The sequence below is a fragment of the Macrobrachium rosenbergii genome, unplaced genomic scaffold, assembly GCF_040412425.1.
Source record: "Macrobrachium rosenbergii isolate ZJJX-2024 unplaced genomic scaffold, ASM4041242v1 13903, whole genome shotgun sequence".
Lineage (NCBI taxonomy): Eukaryota > Metazoa > Arthropoda > Malacostraca > Decapoda > Palaemonidae > Macrobrachium > Macrobrachium rosenbergii.
This window is the reverse complement of record NW_027100723.1, coordinates 530,180-552,679: the sequence shown is the minus strand read 5'-3', so window position 1 is coordinate 552,679 and position 22,500 is coordinate 530,180. Positions and strand designations below refer to the sequence as shown.

The following is a 22,500-nucleotide window of genomic DNA, read 5'->3' as shown; positions in this document are numbered from 1 at the left end:
TCTCTCTCTCTCTCTCTCTCTCTCTCTCTCTCTCTCTCTCTCTCTCTCTCTCTCTCTCAGAAGATAAAGGTTAAAATCAACCTTCAGTACATCTTATACAGTATATATATATATATATATATATATATATATATATATATATATATATATATATATATATATATATACATACATATATATATATATATATATATATATATATATATATATATATATATATATATATATATATATATATATATATATATATATATATATATATACCTTGCAAGAGAGTCAGTTTGCATGAGAGTGATGCAGTGGAAGTTAAAGGGTCTCTAAGTTTCCGTGCTGGCACAAGGCCACCTTAATCTTAACTATTTTGTCAGTACTTGTAGATGTAAATTTATCATCATTATCTGTTTGCATACGATTGTTTATTTTCTTACTCGTCCAACTTACTCTATGTTATAATTTATTTCATATTTCCTTGTTTACTAATTTATTCTTTACCTATGATATTAAGAAATGAAGATATTTGTAGAAAGGGGAAATGTCTCCGAACATACCGTGACCACTGAAAGTGCCCAATGGAGACAGTCGTCTTAAGCTTCTTATCCCTGGATTTAAACGCACTTGGAGCTGTCTGAAATATTGGCAACAGCGCCAAAATGAGATGCCATGTTGACAGAAAATCTTATTCCGCTTCTTGTTATTGCATTAAAAAAACTTTATCAATTGTGAACCTATGTAACTGACTTAGATTTCTGCGTAACGAAAAAGATATTTGATATCTGTAATGGGAGAAATGGTTTTATCTCTCTCTCTCTCTCTCTCTCTCTCTCTCTCTCTCTCTCTCTCTCTCTCTCTCTCTCTCTCTCTGTTTTTGTTATAAATTTGGCAGATATGCTGAGAGTAAACACACGCGGAGAGGACCCAAACAGCCCCACCAGAGAGCTCATTTCATATTGGTTTTAGTCTAGTGCTGCTGATGAGACGTCTCATAGGAGCTGTTGCTGTGGAAGTTTTCTGCGAAATTGGAACTCTTCTTCTTCCTCTTCTTCTTCTTCTTCTTCCTTCATTCAGTAGAAAATTATTGATAATTGAAACAGTTTTAGAGGAAATTCAGACTTCACTGTCAAAATCAGGCATTTGTTCTTCATAAAACGGCTCATTCTCTCTCTCTCCTCTCTCTCTCTCTCTCTCTCTCTCTCTCTCTCTCTCTCTCTCTCTCTCTCTCTCTCTCTCTCTCTCTCTCTCTCTCTCTCTCAACAAATGGAAGGGTGAGAAATCTACGGAAATGTCTCAAAATTTGGTATGTGAAAGAAAGTGACTCTTTATCATGCATCGCGTAGAAACTGAAAATGTCCTCATCATCTCCATCATCCTTGTTAGGTATTGATTGCCACTTCTGTAATATGAAATGCATCTTTATTTAGTTTCCTTCATCCCTCGAAATCGAGGAGCAACGAAGCAGCTGCTTCACAAGTGGCACTCGGGAAGTCTTCTCATGACCCTGTCGAGTGCTCACTTCACTTCCAAATCTCTTCTGAATCATCAGGCCATGATAACACAACCGGCGACACAAACATCCTCTACCCCCCCCCACACCCCCTGCTATCTATCAGCCATCCACTCGAGCTGTGGCCTTCAGAAAGAGACACAACGTCCCTGGAAAGTGAACCGAGTCACGCGTCTGACTGATGTATCCTCGTGAGGACCGGGTATATAGAGACCCAGGCTACAAAGGAGAAGAGCCAGTCGTAGCTATGCAGCTTGGGGCGTTCTTCGTCTTCTCCTCCATCGTGACATGGGTGCATTTCGCCCACTGTCAGGTTTGGACAGATGTTCTCATTACACAATGTAGAATATTTGGTAATGAAACATTGAAAGGTAATGTAGAGATTCACTCACTGTCAACAATTTTACAATATCTGATTTTTACAGGAATGGAAATCATATGGATTTTTTAACCACTTCTGGAGTCACCCTCAATGGGATCATTTCAGTATTATTGTTTTACTTATTTCATTGAGCTGTATATTTTATCAGCAACCTTTCTTTTGTTGCCTTCACATTCTTGGCTGTGTCTTCTCTTGTTTGAGGGAATGATCATTCAAGTCTGCTTCCTGTTGATAATGCCATTTCTTTTTGTCAGGAGATTTGTCAGAAAGGCAAGTTGCAGACTGAATGTTATCTGGTTGAACACAAGAACAACACCTCCTCTGGACTTGGTTTTTTTCATTCTCTCTGCTTTTGCATCGTCCCTGTCTTCCCTGAAACCCCGGTTGATGTGGGAGGGGGGGTAATCTGCTTGAAGGCTGGTTTTGTCCTGCTCTGTTATACTGGCTTGAATGCAGGAATTTTTCTATACTTCTTTATGGTAACCTTAAAGTTTCTTCTTGCTATAAACACTCATTTTGGTCCACTGTTCTTATATTCTTGGTTGACTATATCGAATGTATTTTTTTTATTTTCTATTAAATAAGACTTTTCACTTTTATTTCAGTAACGGATTATCACATTTATCATATCGTATTTCTAGGAAATTCTCTTCCAGCTAATTATTTCAAGTCTTTCGTTACTCTGGAGCAGATGACTTTAAATTTGATGACCTCCAGGAGGCAATGTGTGTGACACAAACGGACTGTCACCGATGCACCTTCGTTATTTCTGGAGGCTCTCATACTGATCATAGCAGGTCAGCCCTAGTATTAAAATGTCCGTTTCTGATTGTCACCAGCTGAAGAATGAGCTCACTCTTATTCAAGAAATGAACTGAGCTGAGTGATCACAGATGTTCCAGCCTCTGGGGAACGGTCTGAGAGTGGCTTTGTCAGAAGGACTGAGCTCCAGGAAAGCTCAATCCTATTTGATGAACCCATCTTACCACACGTGGTTTCCCTTTTGACAACTTTGTACGTTTCCTCTAAGACTCTGTACATGCTACTTACTTTACAGGGCTTCCAATTCTCATTCCAATGAGATGCTACATTGTCACATACAAGCTCACACCAGGAGTCCCCAAGTCCTCACACTGGAAGATATTCACATCAGACTTGTTGATGCAGATTGTCACAAGTTTCAAAGGATCCGTAATGATATTTTCAAGCAACAGGCTACATTGCCTTCATTTTGCTGACATTTATTGGTGTTTATGGGTATATGTTTATCTACCGGTTAAGAACTGTCTAATTGTTATTTTATCAACTGGTAATCTCTTGTGGTCACATAGGTAAGGAGAAATGTCTTGCACAGAAGCTAGCCTTGCAGATGAATGACATTTGAGGCTTAGTCTGTGTGAACAATGACTTCTTATTTCAAATCAAGTCATCGAAATGAAACCAAGTCACTTCTTCCAATTTTTTTTCAGGAGTGATAGACCTTCAGCAGAAGCAAAATGAAATACTGGGAAGACTTCACGGTAAGTAAGGCAGAAATTCACTTCCCTATTGACATAGCAGTGACACTACTGCTGTTGTCGTTTACACTTACTGCTGATTATTGAACTTTACATTTCTTTTAACACTTGATAAATATTTCTTTCCTCCCATGCAAAGTATCTGGTTTAACTTTTGGATATAACTGTAACAATGTATTTCATTTTCACTTATCTGACTTCACTGAAAGGCTTTACCAGTTGGTCTCTATGACTTGAAAATCCCTAAGAAATTAAGCGTCTCGACATTCTCCTTCTTGTCAAGGAGTGTAATAACTCCCTGGGAATAATTATGCATGGCAAACATATTCATTTTCATCAGTCATATTATATTCATCTCTTGGAGTAGAAAATATTCATCGATCAAGCACGCAACAGAACTCTCACTTGTCATCTCTATATAAACTTCGGTGAAGAAGTGGTAATAGCGAATGAATATGGGCTTGTTCTTTCTCTCTTCGACATTTTGGAGCCAATGAATGCAGAGCCCTAAAAACCTTTATTAGGATACAACCCACATCTTTCTTTTGTATGTTTTAGACTCTTGGTTCAAAGATCTGCTAGGGAACACAAACTTATCCCCATCTCCATAATCTTAGGGAATGTCTTGTCAAGACCATCTGATCCTTTTCAATTTCCTCTTCCGAGTTGAATGCAACTTTCAGTTTTTCTAGCGTTGCCCACCCGTGCAGTCATCCAATGAAAAACTTTACCTTTAAGGAAATTGACGTTTGAAATAAAATCACTGATATTGATGCATATACTGTGGTTCCGATCAATGAAGTCAGTGTTTTTGAAACGTTGCTTTCTATTTTCAGAAATGCAGAAGAAGCTTTTGCATTTCTGATCATGTTGAAAACAATCTTCAAGGCACTTTTGTGGCAAGTTTTATATTATACTCAACAATTATAACAGAGAATCATTTTCTGACTGAGATCATTTGAGCTTATAATCATGATAATGAATTGACAATGACATAACTGATCTCATTGTCCAGCTTTCTATTGGAATCATTCAATCAAAATAAATTTCTTTTTGCAGAACTTCATCGTGACCTGGAACACGTGAAAGGTACTTGTAACCCACATATATAGTATTTCTGTTCTTTTCGTGACAACACAATTGTCTGTCTGTGCTTCTTCATAATAATCCACTGTCAAATCATTCGATATTGGGATGACAGCTGATGTCTTCCTTCCATGAAATGACTTTGCTTCCAAATTAATCTGCATTGAGAATTCTTGACAGAAGTTAAACTTTAAAAGTCGTTGCCTTTGTTTCCTTCAGGTACAGTGAACAACAACCAGGACTCTTTGCAAAGTAAGTGCATTTATTTATCAATATTATGGCAAGAAAATGTTTCCCAGTTGTGTGATGTTGTATATTCTCAGATATTTCCATAAATGCTATAATATAGCTTCTTGCTCATAAAACAATTATCATCACAAGTTGTGAGGAGGGACATTCGTAGAGAAGTCATCCTTGAAAATAAAGAGTTAATTTTGCCTGTCATTAAGAAGGAAATTTCTCTTTACAGATTTCCATCATGAACTGGAGCACGTGAAAGGTATTCTTAGCCCCTTGGAGTTCTTCTTTCTATCCTGCAACTAAGCCAAACTGAGTCTGTTTACCTTAAGTGAATGTGCAAATAACGACCAAAAATCATTGAGAATAACGACCAAAAATTATTGAGAATAACGACCAAAAATCATGATAAAATCCGAAGTCTTCCTCGTGATAGATTCCTTTAGAGATAGGAATGACAATATTCAGGATAGGTTATAGAATCGAAATTTATAAGAGACCTTTGATGTTTCTTTTCTCCAGGTGCAGTGAACAACAACCAGGACTCTTTGCAAAGTAAGTGCATTTATTCATCTTGTATTCAGGTAAGGTCATGTAAAGACATCAGTATAGACAACAACAATATTCTCTTGGGAATTGCTAGACCCTCTCAAGACACTGCTGCCAATATTTCTGCTTTTTTGTCCTTTCTATTTGAGATGTGAATTTTGGTGGTTTATTCTTCCCTAAAACGTTTGTGTATTTGAGTTCACTTGAAAAGAAGTGAGAAAGAAAGCACGTCATCTCTTGGAGAGAGTGTCTTCAGCATTAGAAGCCACGTGGGGATGAGTGCCAAGCGATAGGATAGTATCATTCTGTTAAATAAATAGAGAAAACTGTGACCCTGAACCTTGTAGAAACAGGGATGACCCTTCCTTCCTTCCTTCCACTCAAATTCTATATGGGGGAGATTTCATGCATAATCAAAGGAAATAGATTTTCTATTTAGCCTTCATAATTAATGAGTCTCAGTCAGCCTAATGACTGAAGCATCTTCTAAAGGAGGTTATTTTTCTCTTTCCAGATATCTTGGAAAAACTGGAGACATCAGAAGGTAACTGCAGAGCTTCTTCAGTGTCCCTCACTCGTTTCTGAAAGTCAAATACTGTCAGTTGTGGAAAACAGTTCTAAAGGTTAATGCCAAGCCTTTGGCATTTTCGCTGGTGACAGATAATATCAATGTTATGCTTAGTGATACAGAATGATAAAGATAACAGCAGGTCTCTTGCAAAGAAGTAGTAGTATTAAAGTAGTTTAACAAGACCACTGAGCTGACTTTCAGCTCTTACAGGGCTGGCCCGAAGGATTAGGATAAAATACCACACAGGCTCACGTTCTCATACTGTAACACATACACACAACAAGTACATTTACTCATGCTTCCACACTAAAAAGGCATATTAAAATTCATAATAAGTTAAGTAATATTTAAAAAAAAAATTTAATTTAAATTCGACAAATGCTATGTTTTCGTGCTTTTATCATTTACTTATTTTTATATTTTATCTATCAAACCGCAGTTTCTCATGAACAACAAAATCGGAACGACTGTAACTTTTCCCACAGATGAGTTCTCCCCAAGAAAAAACTGAGCTATTCCACAGTGCCTCATTTCTCAAAACTATATATTTACCCCCGAGCAGACATGGACGAGTGCGCCCAAGGGAAGGGCGAGTGCAGCCCCCACGCAACATGCAGGAGCTCCAATGGGAGTTACAGCTGCTCCTGCAACCCTCCTTTCGAGGGAGATGGGCGAACTTGTGGTAAGGGAAGACGATCCTTTGTCTCTATGAGCTTTGTCCTACAAAGTCAAAATCTGTGAAGAAAGTCAGCAGAAAAGAGCCGAATTGCTTCGTTTTATTTTGTTATGACACATTTACTTTCTTATCTATTATAAATCAGCTCACGAAAGATCAACGCTAATGTCATTCAGGGTCATTTTGACCACTATGTAAACCTCCTCATTACCGCAACCTCTTCTTCCTCCTTCCAGAGTTCTCGTGCAAAAGTCCGGCCGAGGTCATCGAGGGTCTGGGATGCGTGAAGCTTGTCGAGGAAGAGATGACGTGGGACCAGATGAATGCCACCTGCCAAGCGTCAGGGTGGCGACTTCTGCAGGAATTTCGGTTAGAGCATCTCGAGGAACTTCGTCGGGCTTTTACTTATCGTAGTAAGTCACTTCCTGATATAAATTTAGAAATAATTCTTATCAACAGGGGAGGGAGAAAGAGAGAGAGAGAGAGAGAGAGAGAGAGAGAGAGAGAGAGAGAGAGGGGTGATTTTCAATGTCATGTTAAGCCACAGACAAATATATATTTATATACACTCAAGTTGTTACTAATTAGTACTTATCCAAGATATATATATATATATATATATATATATATATATATATATATATATATATATATATATATATATATATATATATATATATATATATATATGTTGTATGAAGGTATTTCATCAGAAATTCCTCCAGGTGTTTAGTTATAAGGACTGTGTTTGGAACTCAGTCAGAGTTTGGTTATGACATCTTCAGTTTCTCCATGGCTGTAGAATAAGACTGTTTTTGGAAGATCAGACCAATGTTCTGCAGGATTTCAGACAAACTCCATAGTGGTTTTTCTTGTATTTCGTATAAAGACTTATTTACAAAAGAATACAATTGGTCTGCATAGGATGATCTCCCATGTCGATCTAATATCTAAGCTGTCACACTTTTACATAGCAAGACTAAGATGCACACACACGAACAAACATGACCTCGTTCCCAAGAACTTCCCACGGCTACGTGACATTTGCCTCCAGCTCTGAGCAAAAGGAGAACGCTGAGTTTATGCAAACGGATGCTAATGTATGATGACGCACTGTCTTAAAGCACTACACAGGTACTTATTGATGACGTCTGCGTCTGGTTTGACCAAACGGAGATTTCACAATAGCCTTCCTTTCATGATCGATACAGATATATATGTTGGGAATTAACTTAGATTTACTAAGAAACGTAGTTTCTTTAAATGTGGCATAAATGAAATATGACATTTGCTCGGCCACGTAAAACACAATAGGAACGAAATCATCAAAACAGGCATTCACTAGCTAAGCATAAATTCTCAGAAAGCAAAAGAAAATATACGCTTCCAAATATCATTATACTCAAAATGTGAATGAGATATATAGTAATTACTGAAGACAGCAAATACTGAAATATGTTGCATATTTGTGAACATAAGTCTTACTAAAATGTAGCAAAGTGAGAAAAAAAGGTAAGTTATATAACTCAAACATTGATTATACTGACAATGCTAATGATTAACATATAAATCATATATAGATAATGCAATCCGGATAAATCAAATAAAATAATGCAATTCAGAAATGATAATGCAATTCTGAAATGATAATGCAATTCTGAAATGATAATGCAATTCGTATACGAAGTAAAAACATTTGTGCACAGATTATATGAATACACTTGCAATGATAGAGATTGAAATCAATGCTTAAAAAATGTATCCAAAGGTAATAACCATATGGTAGGTTTATATAAACAAACAGTTATCCTGATAGATTAATCAGTATGGACAACCAAAATGCAAAATGTTGAATGAACAACATGCTACTACACGCAATTGATACATACATATGTAGTATAGGTTATTAAAGAAATAAATGTAGATAAATGATAACACCAGAAATGTTCAGCTCTTCCTCACATACATTACCACCGAAAATAGAACCTTTTCAGTCTTTCTCTGTGTACTCGAGCTTTAATGAAAAAATGGCCAGTAATTTCATTACTGAACTCGGAACATATAATTGCGCCAGTCCAACGTTGACCTTTGAGAAACAGTAGATTTCGCAATGGTCTCCTTCATCTCTCGTGCTTTTTTTCCAAAACATTACGCTGACGATTACGCCTACGGCTCCCAGGAACATACCAACGGCAATTAATGTGTAGAGGAGAAGAAAATCATGGTGATCAGAAGAATGGCTCGCAGGAGACAGCAAGTCTAATGATGCAATAGCGTTTTCGATGGGCCTGCTGTAGGGAATTGTTAGACCTTGCAGCCTAGTGTTTCCCCACGATGTGTTGATGAAGAAGTTGCGGCCTCTGATGATGGATGTGCTAGCTCGGATGAAGAGTGACGACGTTGTTGCAGTGCAGCCATCATTAACGACGAACATGTGTCCTGTTGTCCTAGTACCATCTGGGCAAGTGACGATGTATGGTTCTGCAGAGAAGACGAATGACGTGCCATTCACGAGCCTGTGACGAAACTGATTGTCACGATACCGTACTAAACCAGCCAAACAATGTTCATGTGTATGGGGAGAGGTTCTGTTAAGTACCAAGTCCAATTCGCATGAATTCAATGACGTAATGTTTAAGAATTCAAACAAATCGATCCTGCACACTACATTATTCATAACATCATGGCAATCATCTAACAGTGCTTGGTCTCGGACTACCGTAAAAGCTTCTTTATTGGCGGAAACCAATACTAGAGCTGACAGATTATTAATAATAGGTGTCGAGACGTTAGATACATACGTGGGAAAAGGCGAAATTTTATACGCTTTCCACGCGTCTGATGGGTTGAAAGGAATGTCGATTACGATCTTATCAAGGTCAACTTTAACTGTAATCAGCTGTAATAAAACTCAACTTTATGGAAATCTACTACTGGAACATAGCGCATTTTATCGTGAGCATTATTGATAATCTGAGTAAGATCTTTAATCGGTAACAAATGAGAGACAACACGCCTTTAGCAGCAAGTGTTATAGCTTCCACGTAATCTTTTGATTTTTCGATAAAGCTTGAAACTCTCAGTATACATGATTAATTTTAGCGTGATAATACATCAGAGTTGCTAACAAAACTTGAGTGTCATGAACCTGATTGAAGCGTCGTGACTGTTCATTTACTTTACTGATTACGCTGTTCAAAGCTTGAATTTGTTTGTTTAGTTCTCCTGCTAATACCTCTTGTTGATGTTCCAGATTTTCGATTTTAACCCCGTGATCGCGAAGTTTTAAACGATTTGAAATCCCTAACCCAAGACCTGCTACGGAACCAACCAAATTTAATGCCGCTAGAACAAGTGGGTTACGCCTTTCTGTAACGTCATGAGGTATTGACTTGTTTTATTCCTTAATTCCCAGAAAAGCATATTAATTGTGTCACTGACTTGATTCGGCGACGTTGGATCACTGCTAGCTAAGAATGATTTATGCAAGTCTGCCAGAGATTGATAAAAAGAGTCAATTCTGATTTCAAAGTTATGACTTCATTTTCGCTAGTAAAAGGGCGTTCATATTGACTTCTAAAACTATATTACTGCCAGTTAGAAAGAAATTATTCATTTCCTCTACTATAGAACCATGATGTAAAGTTATTTCAGAACTCTTCCCAGCTACGATAAACATTGAGAGGAATAGTGCATGGTATAATTTGACAAGCTTCATGTTGGAGCCTGTAAAAGAAAATAACTTGTAAATAATGAAACAAAAACATCGCATCATCCAAATGATGTAAAAATTCACACAATAATTAACTTTTTCATAACAAACCATTGTCTTAAGCTCTCACATGAGAGATAGATACTGTTCGAACATCCGCTGAATCGGACTGATTCCGAATTTTAAGTCGGTTACCTATTAAAACTTCTATAACTATGAAAGGACCTTCAAACTTAGGCAATAATTTCCAATTTAGCCCTTTTCTAACATAGACCTGTACATATACTATATCTCCTTCTTGGTAAGGCTTTGTGACCTTAGCTTTTTATCATGTGCATTCTTCATTGACACTTGAGCCTGTAAGAGGTTTTGATAAAGTGTTTGATATCTACTTCGGCTAACATCTATTATATCCTTCAACGGATCTGATAAACTAGATGTCGGGGATAATATGTGAAAAGGTGACCTAGCAGGTATCCCATATACAGCTTCATGGGGAGACATACGGATTGAAGTATGATAATTGTTATTTAGGGTACTGGACACGGTGGGTATTGCGATGTCCCAGTTTGGGTCCATACCGCCTATGTTTACACGCAGTATGTCTAGCACCTTTCTATTAACCCGTTCTACCAATCCATTAGATTCAGGATGGTATATCATCGTATTGACTTTCTTTATTTGCAGAATTTCGCACAATGAGTTAAGGAAGTGATTATTGAATTCTCCACCTGAGTCAGAGATTATTATATTTGGAATTCCATGTCTGCATATATAGCACTCGTAAAACTTCCTAGCGCACTCAATGGCTGTTTTACTTTTTAGTGGTATTAATTCAGTATACCGTGTAAGGGCGTCAATGATAACCAAGAGGTTTTATTCCCCCGGTCTGTCTCGTAAAACCTGTCAATAAATCAAGGTGTACCCTTTCAAAAGGTTTGCTAGGCACGGGATAAGTTCCGAGACCTACAGGATTCTTAGTATGGCCCTTGTGACGGAAACATATATCACAGTTTTTAATATATGTCTTAATATCTTTTAACATAGTAGACCAGTAAAATAATGACTTGGCCTTTTGAGAGGTTATTTCGAACCCAGGATGACCATGCAGAGGATGGTTGTGAAGCCATTTCAGAACGATTGGGATTAATGTGATAGGTACAACCACCTGGTCGTTAGTTAACTGTGTTGAACTCCTGGTTCTCTAGCCACGGATCGGCATAGAATGTTATCCTTAATCAAGAAATATTGATTCGTATATTTCACATATTCCTTATCATCTGGATTCCTATTTAATGCATCTATTATTACTCTTAATTTCTGATCTTTCATTTGTTCTTGTCGTACTGAATCTAGATTCCATTCTATATCTGTAATATTGTCTGTTGCTTGGGCTAACGATTGACCATTTTCGATAGCAATTTTCATAGCTTATGAAGGAATTGGAATTTCTTCTAGATCAGCGAAAGGTATTGAGTGTGTTGGTACTGGGTTACGAGATAGCGCATCTGCGATTACGTTTGCTTTACCGGGTAAGTATCCAATTTTAGCTCCAAAGTCCTGGATAATCATGTGCCACCGAGTTCTTTTAGGACTATGATTGAAACCTTTAAAAAAAGTCAGTAAGGGGCTTGTGATCAGTTAGAACCTTGACACTATACCCATAGATTATATATTTAAAATGTACCAACGAATTAGCAATGGCGAGGCATTCCTTATCTATTACTGCATATTTCTTCTCTGACATTTTTAATTTGCGAGAATAAAAAGCAATGGGGAAAAACTTATTGTCATGCCACTGGAGTAACACACCTCCTACTCCTTGATCTGATGCGTCGGTTGCAATAATAAACTCTTTAGTAAAATCGGGAAACTTTAAAATAGGAGCAGAACTGATTTTTTCTTTCAAGGTATCAAAAGCAATTTGATGTTGGGATTCCCATTTGAAAGTTACGTCCTTCCTTATGAGATCAGTTAAAGGAGCTGCTATTACTGAATAATCTCGGATAAACCGACGATAATAACCCGAAACCCCGAGAAATTGCTGTATGGCTTTAACATTAGTAGGAACGGGAAATTTACTAATAGCAGAGATTTTATCATGGACTACTTTAAGACCTTGCCGAGATACCATGAAACCCAAATAGACTAATTCGTCTTTAAAAACTCACATTTAGAAATTTTTACTTTTAGATGATGTTCTCTTAACCTCTGAAGGACTATTTCTAGTTTACTTAAATGCTCCTCCAAGGTGTTGGAAAATATAACTAAATCATCTATATAAGCATGGAGAATATTCCTAGTAAAATCTCCGAACACTATATTGATCATCCTAGTGAACGTAATAGAGCACAACGTAGCCCAAATGGCATACGTAGGAATTCATAGTGACCTCTAGCTGTACTAAAAGCAGTGTACTGGGTACTATCCTTAGCTAAGGGTATCTGGTGAAAGCCTTTAAGTAAGTCCAAGGAAGTAAAAAATTTATTCTGTCCTAATAGAGACAAAATATCATCTGTGCAAGGTACTGGGAAACGATCAGGGATAGTTTGGTCGTTAAGCTTGCGAAAGTCAACACAAATCCTCCAGGTTTTATCCTTTTTTGGTACTACTATCAAGGGAAAATTATAAGGGCTGTTAGATTTCTTAATAACCCCCTCTTTTAACATTTTATCTACCTCAACATTGATTTCATTCAGAAATTTGGCCGGTAGACGATATGAAGGCACGTAAATGACCTGGTCTTTATCCTTTAAACGAATTTGATGTTCGATGACTTCCGTTTTGCCTAAAGCTCCAGTACTAGTAGAAAAACATCACTATATTTGGATAAAAGATCAAAAATTTCTTGCTTATATCCCTGTCTAAGATGTCTGCTTCGATCTTGCCTTTAATTACCTTTAAAAGAGATTCGTCTGTTGCTGATTCAGTGGAGTTAATTTCAGCAACTGTAAGATTCGATGTTTATATGCTTCGATATTGACAATATGTTGATTTTCATGTACTGTTAAAGCAGCATTTAAGTGATTAAAAACTTCAATGTTAACCCGATGATCAGAATTTACTGTGTATAATGCTTGCGTGACTGAAAGCCCATTTATCTTTAAGGTATCAGGAAGAATTAAAACCTCTGAGCCTGGCAATTTTCTTTTAACCTTGACCGTGAGATACGATGGTGTGTTTGGCTCGATGGTTTGTGCGAACGCAGCAAGGACGGGTGCCTGAGAGTTATGTTGGGTTGCTGTAACAATATCATCGCTTATGAGACAAGTGACTGGCTCTTCGATATACGTTATCTTCTTACTCTCTGTCTCCTTCTGATCCAAAACAGATTTCAATGTGTGTGAAGACCGATAGAATTTCCCTTTTATAAACACTCCGTGTTTTGCGGGTGTTAAAATTACGTTATGTAATGACATTGATGGATATCCTATAATAACTACTGGGTACATATTAATATTGCCAACTATGATAAAGGTATCCGTAAAAGTACGTTGCCCCAACCTGTATTGTATCTGAGATGTACCAATTACATCTAATTCATTATTGCCTATTCTGACAAACGAACATCAGAGCGTTCGATGGGAAATCTTGAAAATAAAAGGTGATGGGTACGTAAATCCATTATATTACGTGGACTACCTGAATCAAAAACAAGGTGAAATGCTTGTGTTCTAAGCTAACTGCATGCAAAGTGGGTCTAACTTCTTCTGAGCCAATAATAGCGTGTATTTTGCAAAAATCTACGGGACCGTGCTCTGCATGTTTGGGAGACACTACCTCGATTTCTGGAAAATTCTTGTCTTCACACATATCTTGGAGAACATTAAACTTATTATCTGATTCAAAAAGTGATGATAACCCAATATCACTCTCCTCCCCCTTTAAGCTGGCTATGTGGTGTTTGTCTGCCCGCCGGCATTCGGAAAATTCACTGACGCATTATTGTTTGGAACTGCTGAGCCTGAAGTTGGCTTTCCCGAGGAACGATTTGAATGTACTTGTTTCTGACCTGCATTACTGTTCTGCTTGTAATGTTTGTTCTTTCCCCATGGTACTGTTTTTTAGCGTCATTACCGGTGTTTTGAATGTTTGTGTTACTGTTTAAATTCTTCTTTCTTGCATTGCAATGACTATACTTATGATGCGTACTGTTATGGATTGAACAATAGCGGGACCTACACTCATTTATCACATGACCAGGTTTTTGCAATTGTAACAAATGACTGCTGATGGATTATTAGTGACTAAGTTAACCTGTTGCGGTGATGTAGACGCATGATTTTTGTTTTCTTGCTTTGTAAAATCCTGAATCAGAGAAGGATCGAGATCTGTACACTTGGACAAGTGTTTCCGAACTTGCCTATAGATATCTAATTCTGAGCTATCTGATTGTAATTTTTCGTCAAAACACTTAACCAAAGGTTCAGGTAACATTGCTGTTACAAGTGTTAAATAGAATAACCTGCAGACAGATTTGGAACTGATATGCAGATTACCATTGACCCAACTTGAGCCATCAATCTGTCCTTTATACTCTTCGAGCCTATCTCCTATCAGAGCTGCCCTATCTGCTATACTTAGATTAGTCATAGATGTGAGTCTTATGATGTTGCGTAAAGCAAGAACTTCATCCAATGCATCCTCACTCCCATAAATGGAACGCAGATTGGCTTTGAAACCATCCCAAGTGTTTGTTTCTTTAAAAGATATTCCTCGCAAGTATGCACCTGCATCTCCCTTAGCAAAATCTGTGAAACTCTTTGCCTCTTGCAATTGTAAAGACGGATCGGTAATGGATTTTGCCGTGAGGTGTACGTCTATAGACGAAATCCAAGATTCGACACCCTGCGTCAAAAATCCATTGACACGACCTGCGAATGGTACAATTGGCGATCTAGCATTAACTACCGTAAGTACAGGATTCTGTGGGAAGTGGTGGGGTCGCTCCCACTTGGGGTTGGAGGAGTCATTTTCCTACTAAGTTTCCTATCCGCACGCCTACTCTCTAAGTGATCTTGAAACCTATATGAATAAACACGGCCGCTACGTAACCTCATAAATCTAAACCAGGAACGCAAGTAAATAACAACCGAGATTCATATAACCGCTAAAAAATAACATCACTTATGAAAAATGCATCATAAAATACAATAATGAAAGGTAATAAATGCACTTTCCTGAAAAAGAACAGAGTTAACAATGTGTCAGGCGTAAAAAATAAAGGACACAAAAGTATGAAAAAAATGAGGTATCAGGAACCGCTACGTCTGCAAGGCAAAGGTATTAATCTACGGCACTGCTCACCTTATATCAGCAACCTGCCACTCGAGACCCGAACACTGCAAATGAATATACCAACTGTTATAAATAATGGCTGTACTTAGCTTTTTATTGGATTCTGGTAAGTAGGTCGACGAGGTTCCTCTGCTGTCCAACTTCCGTCTGGCTAGATACACGTCATCGAAGGGATGTTATCGTGGATGTTGAACTTCTTATGTTGATGAATGTTGATTGCAGAAACCCTCAGGGAACAACGTGGAGTGTTGATGTGCAATGTTGCGTAGATTTGTGTAGATTTTCTCTCTCTCTCTGCCATGCGTTGGGGTAGATGTGTTGTGAAGGTCAGATGTTTTTCCTCGTTTTTCGTTGTTGATTGTTTTCTTTCCGTCTGCTTGTAACCATGTTTATGAAGATGACAATTGTCTATGGTTTTTGGGCATCTCGCCGTATCGGAGCTTCCGTTTACCAATGTAGACGCCATGTAGAGGTGCTGCCAGAAAGCTCTGTTGTGACCGCTGTTGTGTGTGCTGCCACCACTGTTGTATGAAGGTATTTCATCAGAAATTCCTCCAGGTGTTTGGTTATAAGGACTGTGTTTGGAACTCAGTCAGAGTTTGGTTATGACATCTTCAGTTTCTCCATGGCTGTAGAATAAGACTGTTTTTGGAAGATCAGACCAATGTTCTGCAGGATTTCAGACAAACTCCATAGTGGTTTTTCTTGTATTTCGTATAAAGACTTATTTACAAAAGAATACAATTGGTCTGCATAGGATGATCTCCCATGTCGATCTAATATCTAAGCTGTCACACTTTTACATAGCAAGACTAAGATGCACACACACGAACAAACATATGACCTCGTTCCCAAGAACTTCCCACGGCTACGTGACATTTGCCTCCAGCTCTGAGCAAAAGGAGAACGCTGAGTTTATGCAAACGGATGCTAATGTATGATGACGCACTGTCTTAAAGCACTACACAGGTACTTATTGATGACGTCTGCGTCTGGTTTGACCAAACGGAGATTTCACAATAGCCTTCCTTTCATGATCGATACAGATATATATGTTGGGAATTAACTTAGATTTACTAAGAAACGTAGTTTCTTTAAATGTGGCATAAATGAAATATGACATATATATATATATATATATATATATATATATATATATATATATATATATATATATATATATATATATATATATATATATATATATATTGTCTGATGCGTATCAAGTACCTGGTTATTACACAACTAATCTCAAGATTCAAAAATATACCTCACTTCAGCCAGATACCTGAACTCTCATAACATTAATTATTACGACTGAGTACTCTAAAGGTAACAGTGATCCCTTAAGAAAAAACTTATTTATTACTTGAAAAATCAAACTAAGTTTATCAGAATATGTGTGAGGTATCAAAAATTAAACTAGAAATATTCTAGAGTAAAAGGACATCACTCCATCAAACAACTCTAACTGTTTCCCTGGTCTTAATTCACTTTAGCAAAACTAAAAGAACAAAACATGTTTATCATTTTGCCTTATGCACACACAATCACTCCTATTTACTGGTGATCAATAAATGAAACACTGTTTTTCTAAAAATGTTAAATACAAAAATTTATTTTTAAATTCAAAGTTTATAATTAGAATTCACAATCTGAAAAATTTATTATTACTTGAAAATAACACAACACTCAATTAATTCTTGAATTAAACTATGAAACAAAACTAACTCACAAAAACTTTATCAGGAATTTAAATTATTTAAGCAAAATTTAAACTATCAAGAATTACTCAAGATTTGAAAAGGAAATCTTAATAAATGAAATATTAACATAAAAACACACAAAAATACACATAAGATTTATCAATAACAATTTCACTCGGCCAAAATTTCCTAACTTATCATACCATGGTATTAATAAGTAAAATTCACGTTACCTTTCACAAACTTGTGAAAACCTCTGTAAAATCTCTTGCTGTAGCTGAGTTACCACAAAACACACTTTTTTACCAGGCATCGTTACAAACTAAATAACTTTACTACTAAGGGATTCAGAACCGATGAAACACGGTTTTTCAGCAACAACTTTTTATCAAAGCATCGGATAAAGCTGAAAGTTGGCAAGTGTATATTTTATAACCCTACCTAATTTTTGCAAGTATTATTTAGAGCCTAAGTTCGATAGTTTTGATATTTATAGAGTAAAATGAAGTCACCGATGCCGGGACCGAGAAAATCACAGACAAGGATCCTAAAACAATTCGTGACGTAAACATAATATGACGTCATAAGGCTCCGCCCATCCACCAGGTAGGCGGTGAATGGATATGCTTAAAGAATTTAGGCTTCGACAAATTCGATAATGGCCAGCAGGATATGGAATTGTCCCCGTGGTTGCAAGACTGCATTTGTGCTACGGCTTACCACTTTGTATTGAAGCGAGAAGACCTGTGGCAAGATTTACTCTAGTGTGAATAGGTAATTATTTCTATGGTGGGTAATGGTTACTTGGCCGCCCCAAAAGTGCGGGCAGGAGCTGTTAGACAACACGTCATTTTGAGGAAGAGTACTTGAAATCGGACATTATCCATGAGAGCGTGGGACCAGTCATTATTGATCTCGCTAGCGCCGATGAAAACGTGGATGATGACCTCCTCCTCGAGAGTGACGACGACGAAGACATTTTGTAAATTAATTATGTATAGTGTTAGATGTTTTATTTGTACCTCTAAAACATATCTATTAAAACACAGTGATTATAACAATATGTTCCTCATTCAAACTGATTTCAATATATTTTCCTTTCCATGCATATCAATATAAATCGTGTTACATTTGATTGATATTGAAGCAGGTAAATAATAGCTTGAGCTTGCCCTCAAAATCTTGACTCCTACCAGTACCTTTTATTTGCAGCGAGTATACAAGCGCTGTTTAGGGTGTTATATGATATAAATAAAAAACCAAGAAAAATATCAATGGGTTACATTAACTGAAATAAAACAATGGCGTTGACTTTACAACTCTAACAATTGAGGGAAATGAGGCATCATTGCTTTTCATTTAAATTCTACTTCTAGTGACCGCTCCTGACATGCTGCAAACAGAAGGCTATAGTGTCGAAACCTGAGATAAACAAAATGGATTATCTTTTTGTATTCCCGCCCTGAATAGATGTAGATCTAACAAATGAGCTACAGACTGGTTCATTATGTGGATGAACTACTTGCACTGAATTACTTGTAAAGTAGAAACATTACGAATATCAAGAAAATGGAAGAAATCCAAGCTAACAACTTAGTCCTAACAACTGCTGTGGAAGTTGCAATGAAACCTCCACAAAATAATAATAATAATAATAATAATAATAATAATAATAATAATAATAATAATAATAATAATAATAATAATAATAAAATTATTGAGAATGATAGTGCTATCAAGGGGACGATGACAAATCCTGCTCGCCATCATTGATATCGCTGAAGCCTTGTATGGGTATTAGAAAGGCCAAGAGAGACAAGGTCTACCCAATTTGATGTCGTTGCCTCCTGCCTGGAGTAACTATGTAGGCGATGACATATCTTCGAGGTACATGCTCATTGCGGCAATTCACCTGCTGATGCAATAAGGAAGTAGACAAAGCTCCACCTACATGGGATATTTGGGGGAAAGTGAGCAAACCTTCCCTTTCTCTTGGCATTGGGTGCTAATATCAATTAGTGAATATGCCATCGCCAAGTAGAGCCACAGTGAAGAGACGTTTTCCCCATATGTAAACTTCTCTTCACTGTGGTGGAGCCTTATGACGTCATAGGTTAACGTCATTATTGTGTTCAAAACCCTTACCTGCGATTTTGATGGCTCTGGCATAGGAAACCCACTTTTACTCTGGTAAGTACCAGAACTATTGAACTTAGGTAGTAAATAACACTTGCAATAATTAGGTAGGGTTATAAAATATACACTTGCCAACTTTCACCTTTATCCGATACTTTGATAAAAAGGTGTTGCCGAAAAACCGTGTTTCATCGGCTCTGAATCCCTTAGTAAATTCAGATCTCAAAAGTTAATGCTAATACGTGACCACAAAACTCTACGTTAAAAGTAATCTCTTTTTAAGAACGAGAGAGAGAGAGGGACCCAATCTAATCGGTTTCGGAAATCAGAATGAAACAGATTTTAGAATTCCAGTAACACGTGAAACAATTACGTGATGTCATTTTGGGTGCGAGATACAATAAAGTTCAAGAAGCAGGGAGGTGACGTCATTAAAGCATTTTGAATGCGAGATACAATGGAGAAATTTCTAGAAGGAAAGTTACGTCCTCCCAGCAAAACGTTTTGAATGCAATCTTACAAAACATGATGTAACTGATCGAGACACGTATTTTTTCTCTCAAAGTGGCGTACATGACTTGAACAATGCATGTAACAACATGAAATCACTCGTCTTGAGCTCGTATGGGACGAATCGGCATTTGTTATCCCAACCTGTCATCACATCAACCCAAAACAAAGCGTTCTCTCTTATCTCAACTGATGACAATTGAAATGAAACAAGTCTTTGCTGGACACAAGAGTGTTCATGTACTACGCTTTTATCAAGAAAGATATTATTCTAAACTACGTTACTATTAAAATTGTATTATTAATTCTAAATTATGCTATTAAGTTATTTAATCATTAGTTCTTTTGAGATCTGATGGCAAACTAAATATGACTCTTCAACAATCATTATCATTACACATAACACATGAAAAAAAGTAAATATGTCAAAATTATAGGAGGATATATGCTTTACAAAGCAACATTATGGATATATATATATATATATATATATATACACCAAGAGGCAATTCAAAGTTATTATTAGTGAGCAATAATCCCAGAAATATATCCACACGATATTCCGTAAATAATGAAAATGCTATTTCCGACATATTATTTACGGTAATTGTCGTTAACATTTTGATTTACTGACTAACTTTTCTTTAATCTGATAATTTTTCTTTATTTCATTACCTTCAAAGTAATCACATGGACTGGAATGTACGAAGGGAAATGGGTGGAGAGTGGAACACCCTTAGAAGAGGCGCTTTGGATGGAAGGTCACCAATCAATCCCTTCAAATAGGCGTTGTGGCTTCATTAAATATGACAGCTCTTCTTCTTTGGTCAAAGTGACTCGAATTGACTGTTCAAATGAAAGAATGGGTTTCTGCCAGTTCGTTCCTGACCCATAGAAATGCAGTACCCTGAATCCATAAAAATGAAGAACCCTGAATCCTTCTTAGAATGAACGAAAAACTTGTGATTTCCTTTATAGTTAATTAATAATGTCTGTAGAACTCCTCCTTCCTTCCTTCCTTCCTTCCTTCCTTCCTTCCTTCCCATCCGCTCTGATAATAATATTGTTTTGCTGAGGATGAGAACTATGCTGCTATTGGATACATATATGTTATAATATTCATTCATTTAGATTCTGCTTCAAGTTTTCCTGGCTTACTTCCTCTGTTGCACTTCACTAATGCTGTTCTATGTGAACCTCTAAGGATATAAACTTTTGTGCTTTGCATTGGTTATTATACCATAGAGATAAATATAACCTTTTGATATACACTTTGTGATTATGGGGAATGTTTGACACAAAATAGAGTTGTTATTCTCTATGTGACATTTCAACAATATATGCAATCAAAGCACTTCTTCTTTTATTTACAACCTTTTTAAATCTTTTGAAATCTTTTGAATGAATGAAAGAAATGACCAAAGAGATTGAGAAATGACCAAAACGAAAAAATTCAAGAACTGTTTAATAGCAAATGTGAGAGCAGGGAAAGAAACAGATGTTGATGAAGGGAAAGAGGTGGAAAATAGAAAAAGTGGAACTCTGGAATTTCACTCTGACATTGCTAACACTGAACATTGTGAAAACAGATAAAGTAATAAAGATAATATTACATAAGCATGTCAACAGAAAAAAATATGGGTGACTGAAAATCTGAGATAGCTAATTGTGAATAAAATTGCCTTGGCAATATGATTACAAAAGCTTAAAGTTTTACATATATATATACGTACATAAATACACACACATATATATATATATATATATATATATATATATATATATATATATATATATATATATATATATATATATATATATATATATATACATATATATACACACACACACACATGTGTGTGTGTGATGAGTGTGTGCGTGTATATCTGAGTCACGACAATATGGAACGAGATGAATATATAAGGAAATACCATATATATAAAGGAAATACCATGAAGGAAAGTGAAAAAACAGAGTGGTGCTAGGCCTTTCGACTTCTTGTCCTTTACTTAGCAGATTGATAGAAATATAAAAATAGCTTTACAAAGAAAGGTCGCATAAATGACAGATGGGGATTGCAAAGGAAAAAAAATATGTATCTGGAATCCAACACAGTTGAAGAATTATTAGACCTAACAAAACAAGGGTAAGTATTTAAGAGGTTTTACAAAGGATTAGGCCCAACAGCTCGGAAACAGGGAAAAGTCAATGAAAAGATTATACAGGGAAAGAGCATGACCACCAAAAAATGACTGTGAAAAGAATAACCTGATTACATGTGTTATAAAAGTAAACCTCAATAATTCTCCTTTTGGTAAATAATAAAAATTTTTGTAAAGTGAACATTTTTACAAAAAATATATGTATATATTAAACATACAAATACATGTAAAATAAACATAATGTAACTAACTAGCAATTAAGTCAGTGATTTTATCTTTAAGGTCATTCTTGAACATTTTACTAACACAGGGGTCCAAATAAGACTTTTAGACGACAAAGTTTGATCAAGAGGGAACTTTTGCTAAGGGAGAAATAAGGGAAAATTCTCAAGAAAGAACTTTTAGGCAACCCATCATCAACACTTTATGGATTACATATGTGCCACTTCTCTCAGGC

The 22,500-nt window shown here is 36.5% G+C and overlaps 1 protein-coding gene and 1 long non-coding RNA gene across 7 annotated transcripts in view; one reads left to right on the top strand and one right to left on the bottom strand.

Annotated features, from left to right (window-relative positions):
* The window catches only part of LOC136837973 (uncharacterized), a 257,728-nt gene that overhangs the window by 30,627 nt on the left and 204,601 nt on the right, over window positions 1-22,500 (bottom strand). The gene's annotated exons all lie outside the window — the stretch shown is intronic.
* LOC136837974 (uncharacterized) lies at window positions 1,668-21,235 on the top strand. 4 transcript variants are annotated; one of them, XM_067102842.1, is made up of 10 exons: window positions 1,668-1,872; window positions 3,353-3,403; window positions 4,460-4,489; window positions 4,706-4,738; window positions 4,956-4,985; window positions 5,246-5,278; window positions 5,787-5,816; window positions 6,406-6,525; window positions 6,756-6,932; window positions 20,565-21,235. In XM_067102842.1, exons 1-10 carry the CDS (start codon window positions 1,683-1,685, stop codon window positions 20,774-20,776), a joined length of 906 nt encoding a protein of 301 aa, XP_066958943.1. In that variant the 5' UTR covers window positions 1,668-1,682; the 3' UTR covers window positions 20,777-21,235. The 4 variants fall into 4 exon arrangements, with proteins under 4 accessions (XP_066958943.1, XP_066958945.1, XP_066958944.1 ...); XM_067102845.1 differs by having other exon boundaries at window positions 1,739-1,814; XM_067102844.1 differs by lacking the exon at window positions 3,353-3,403.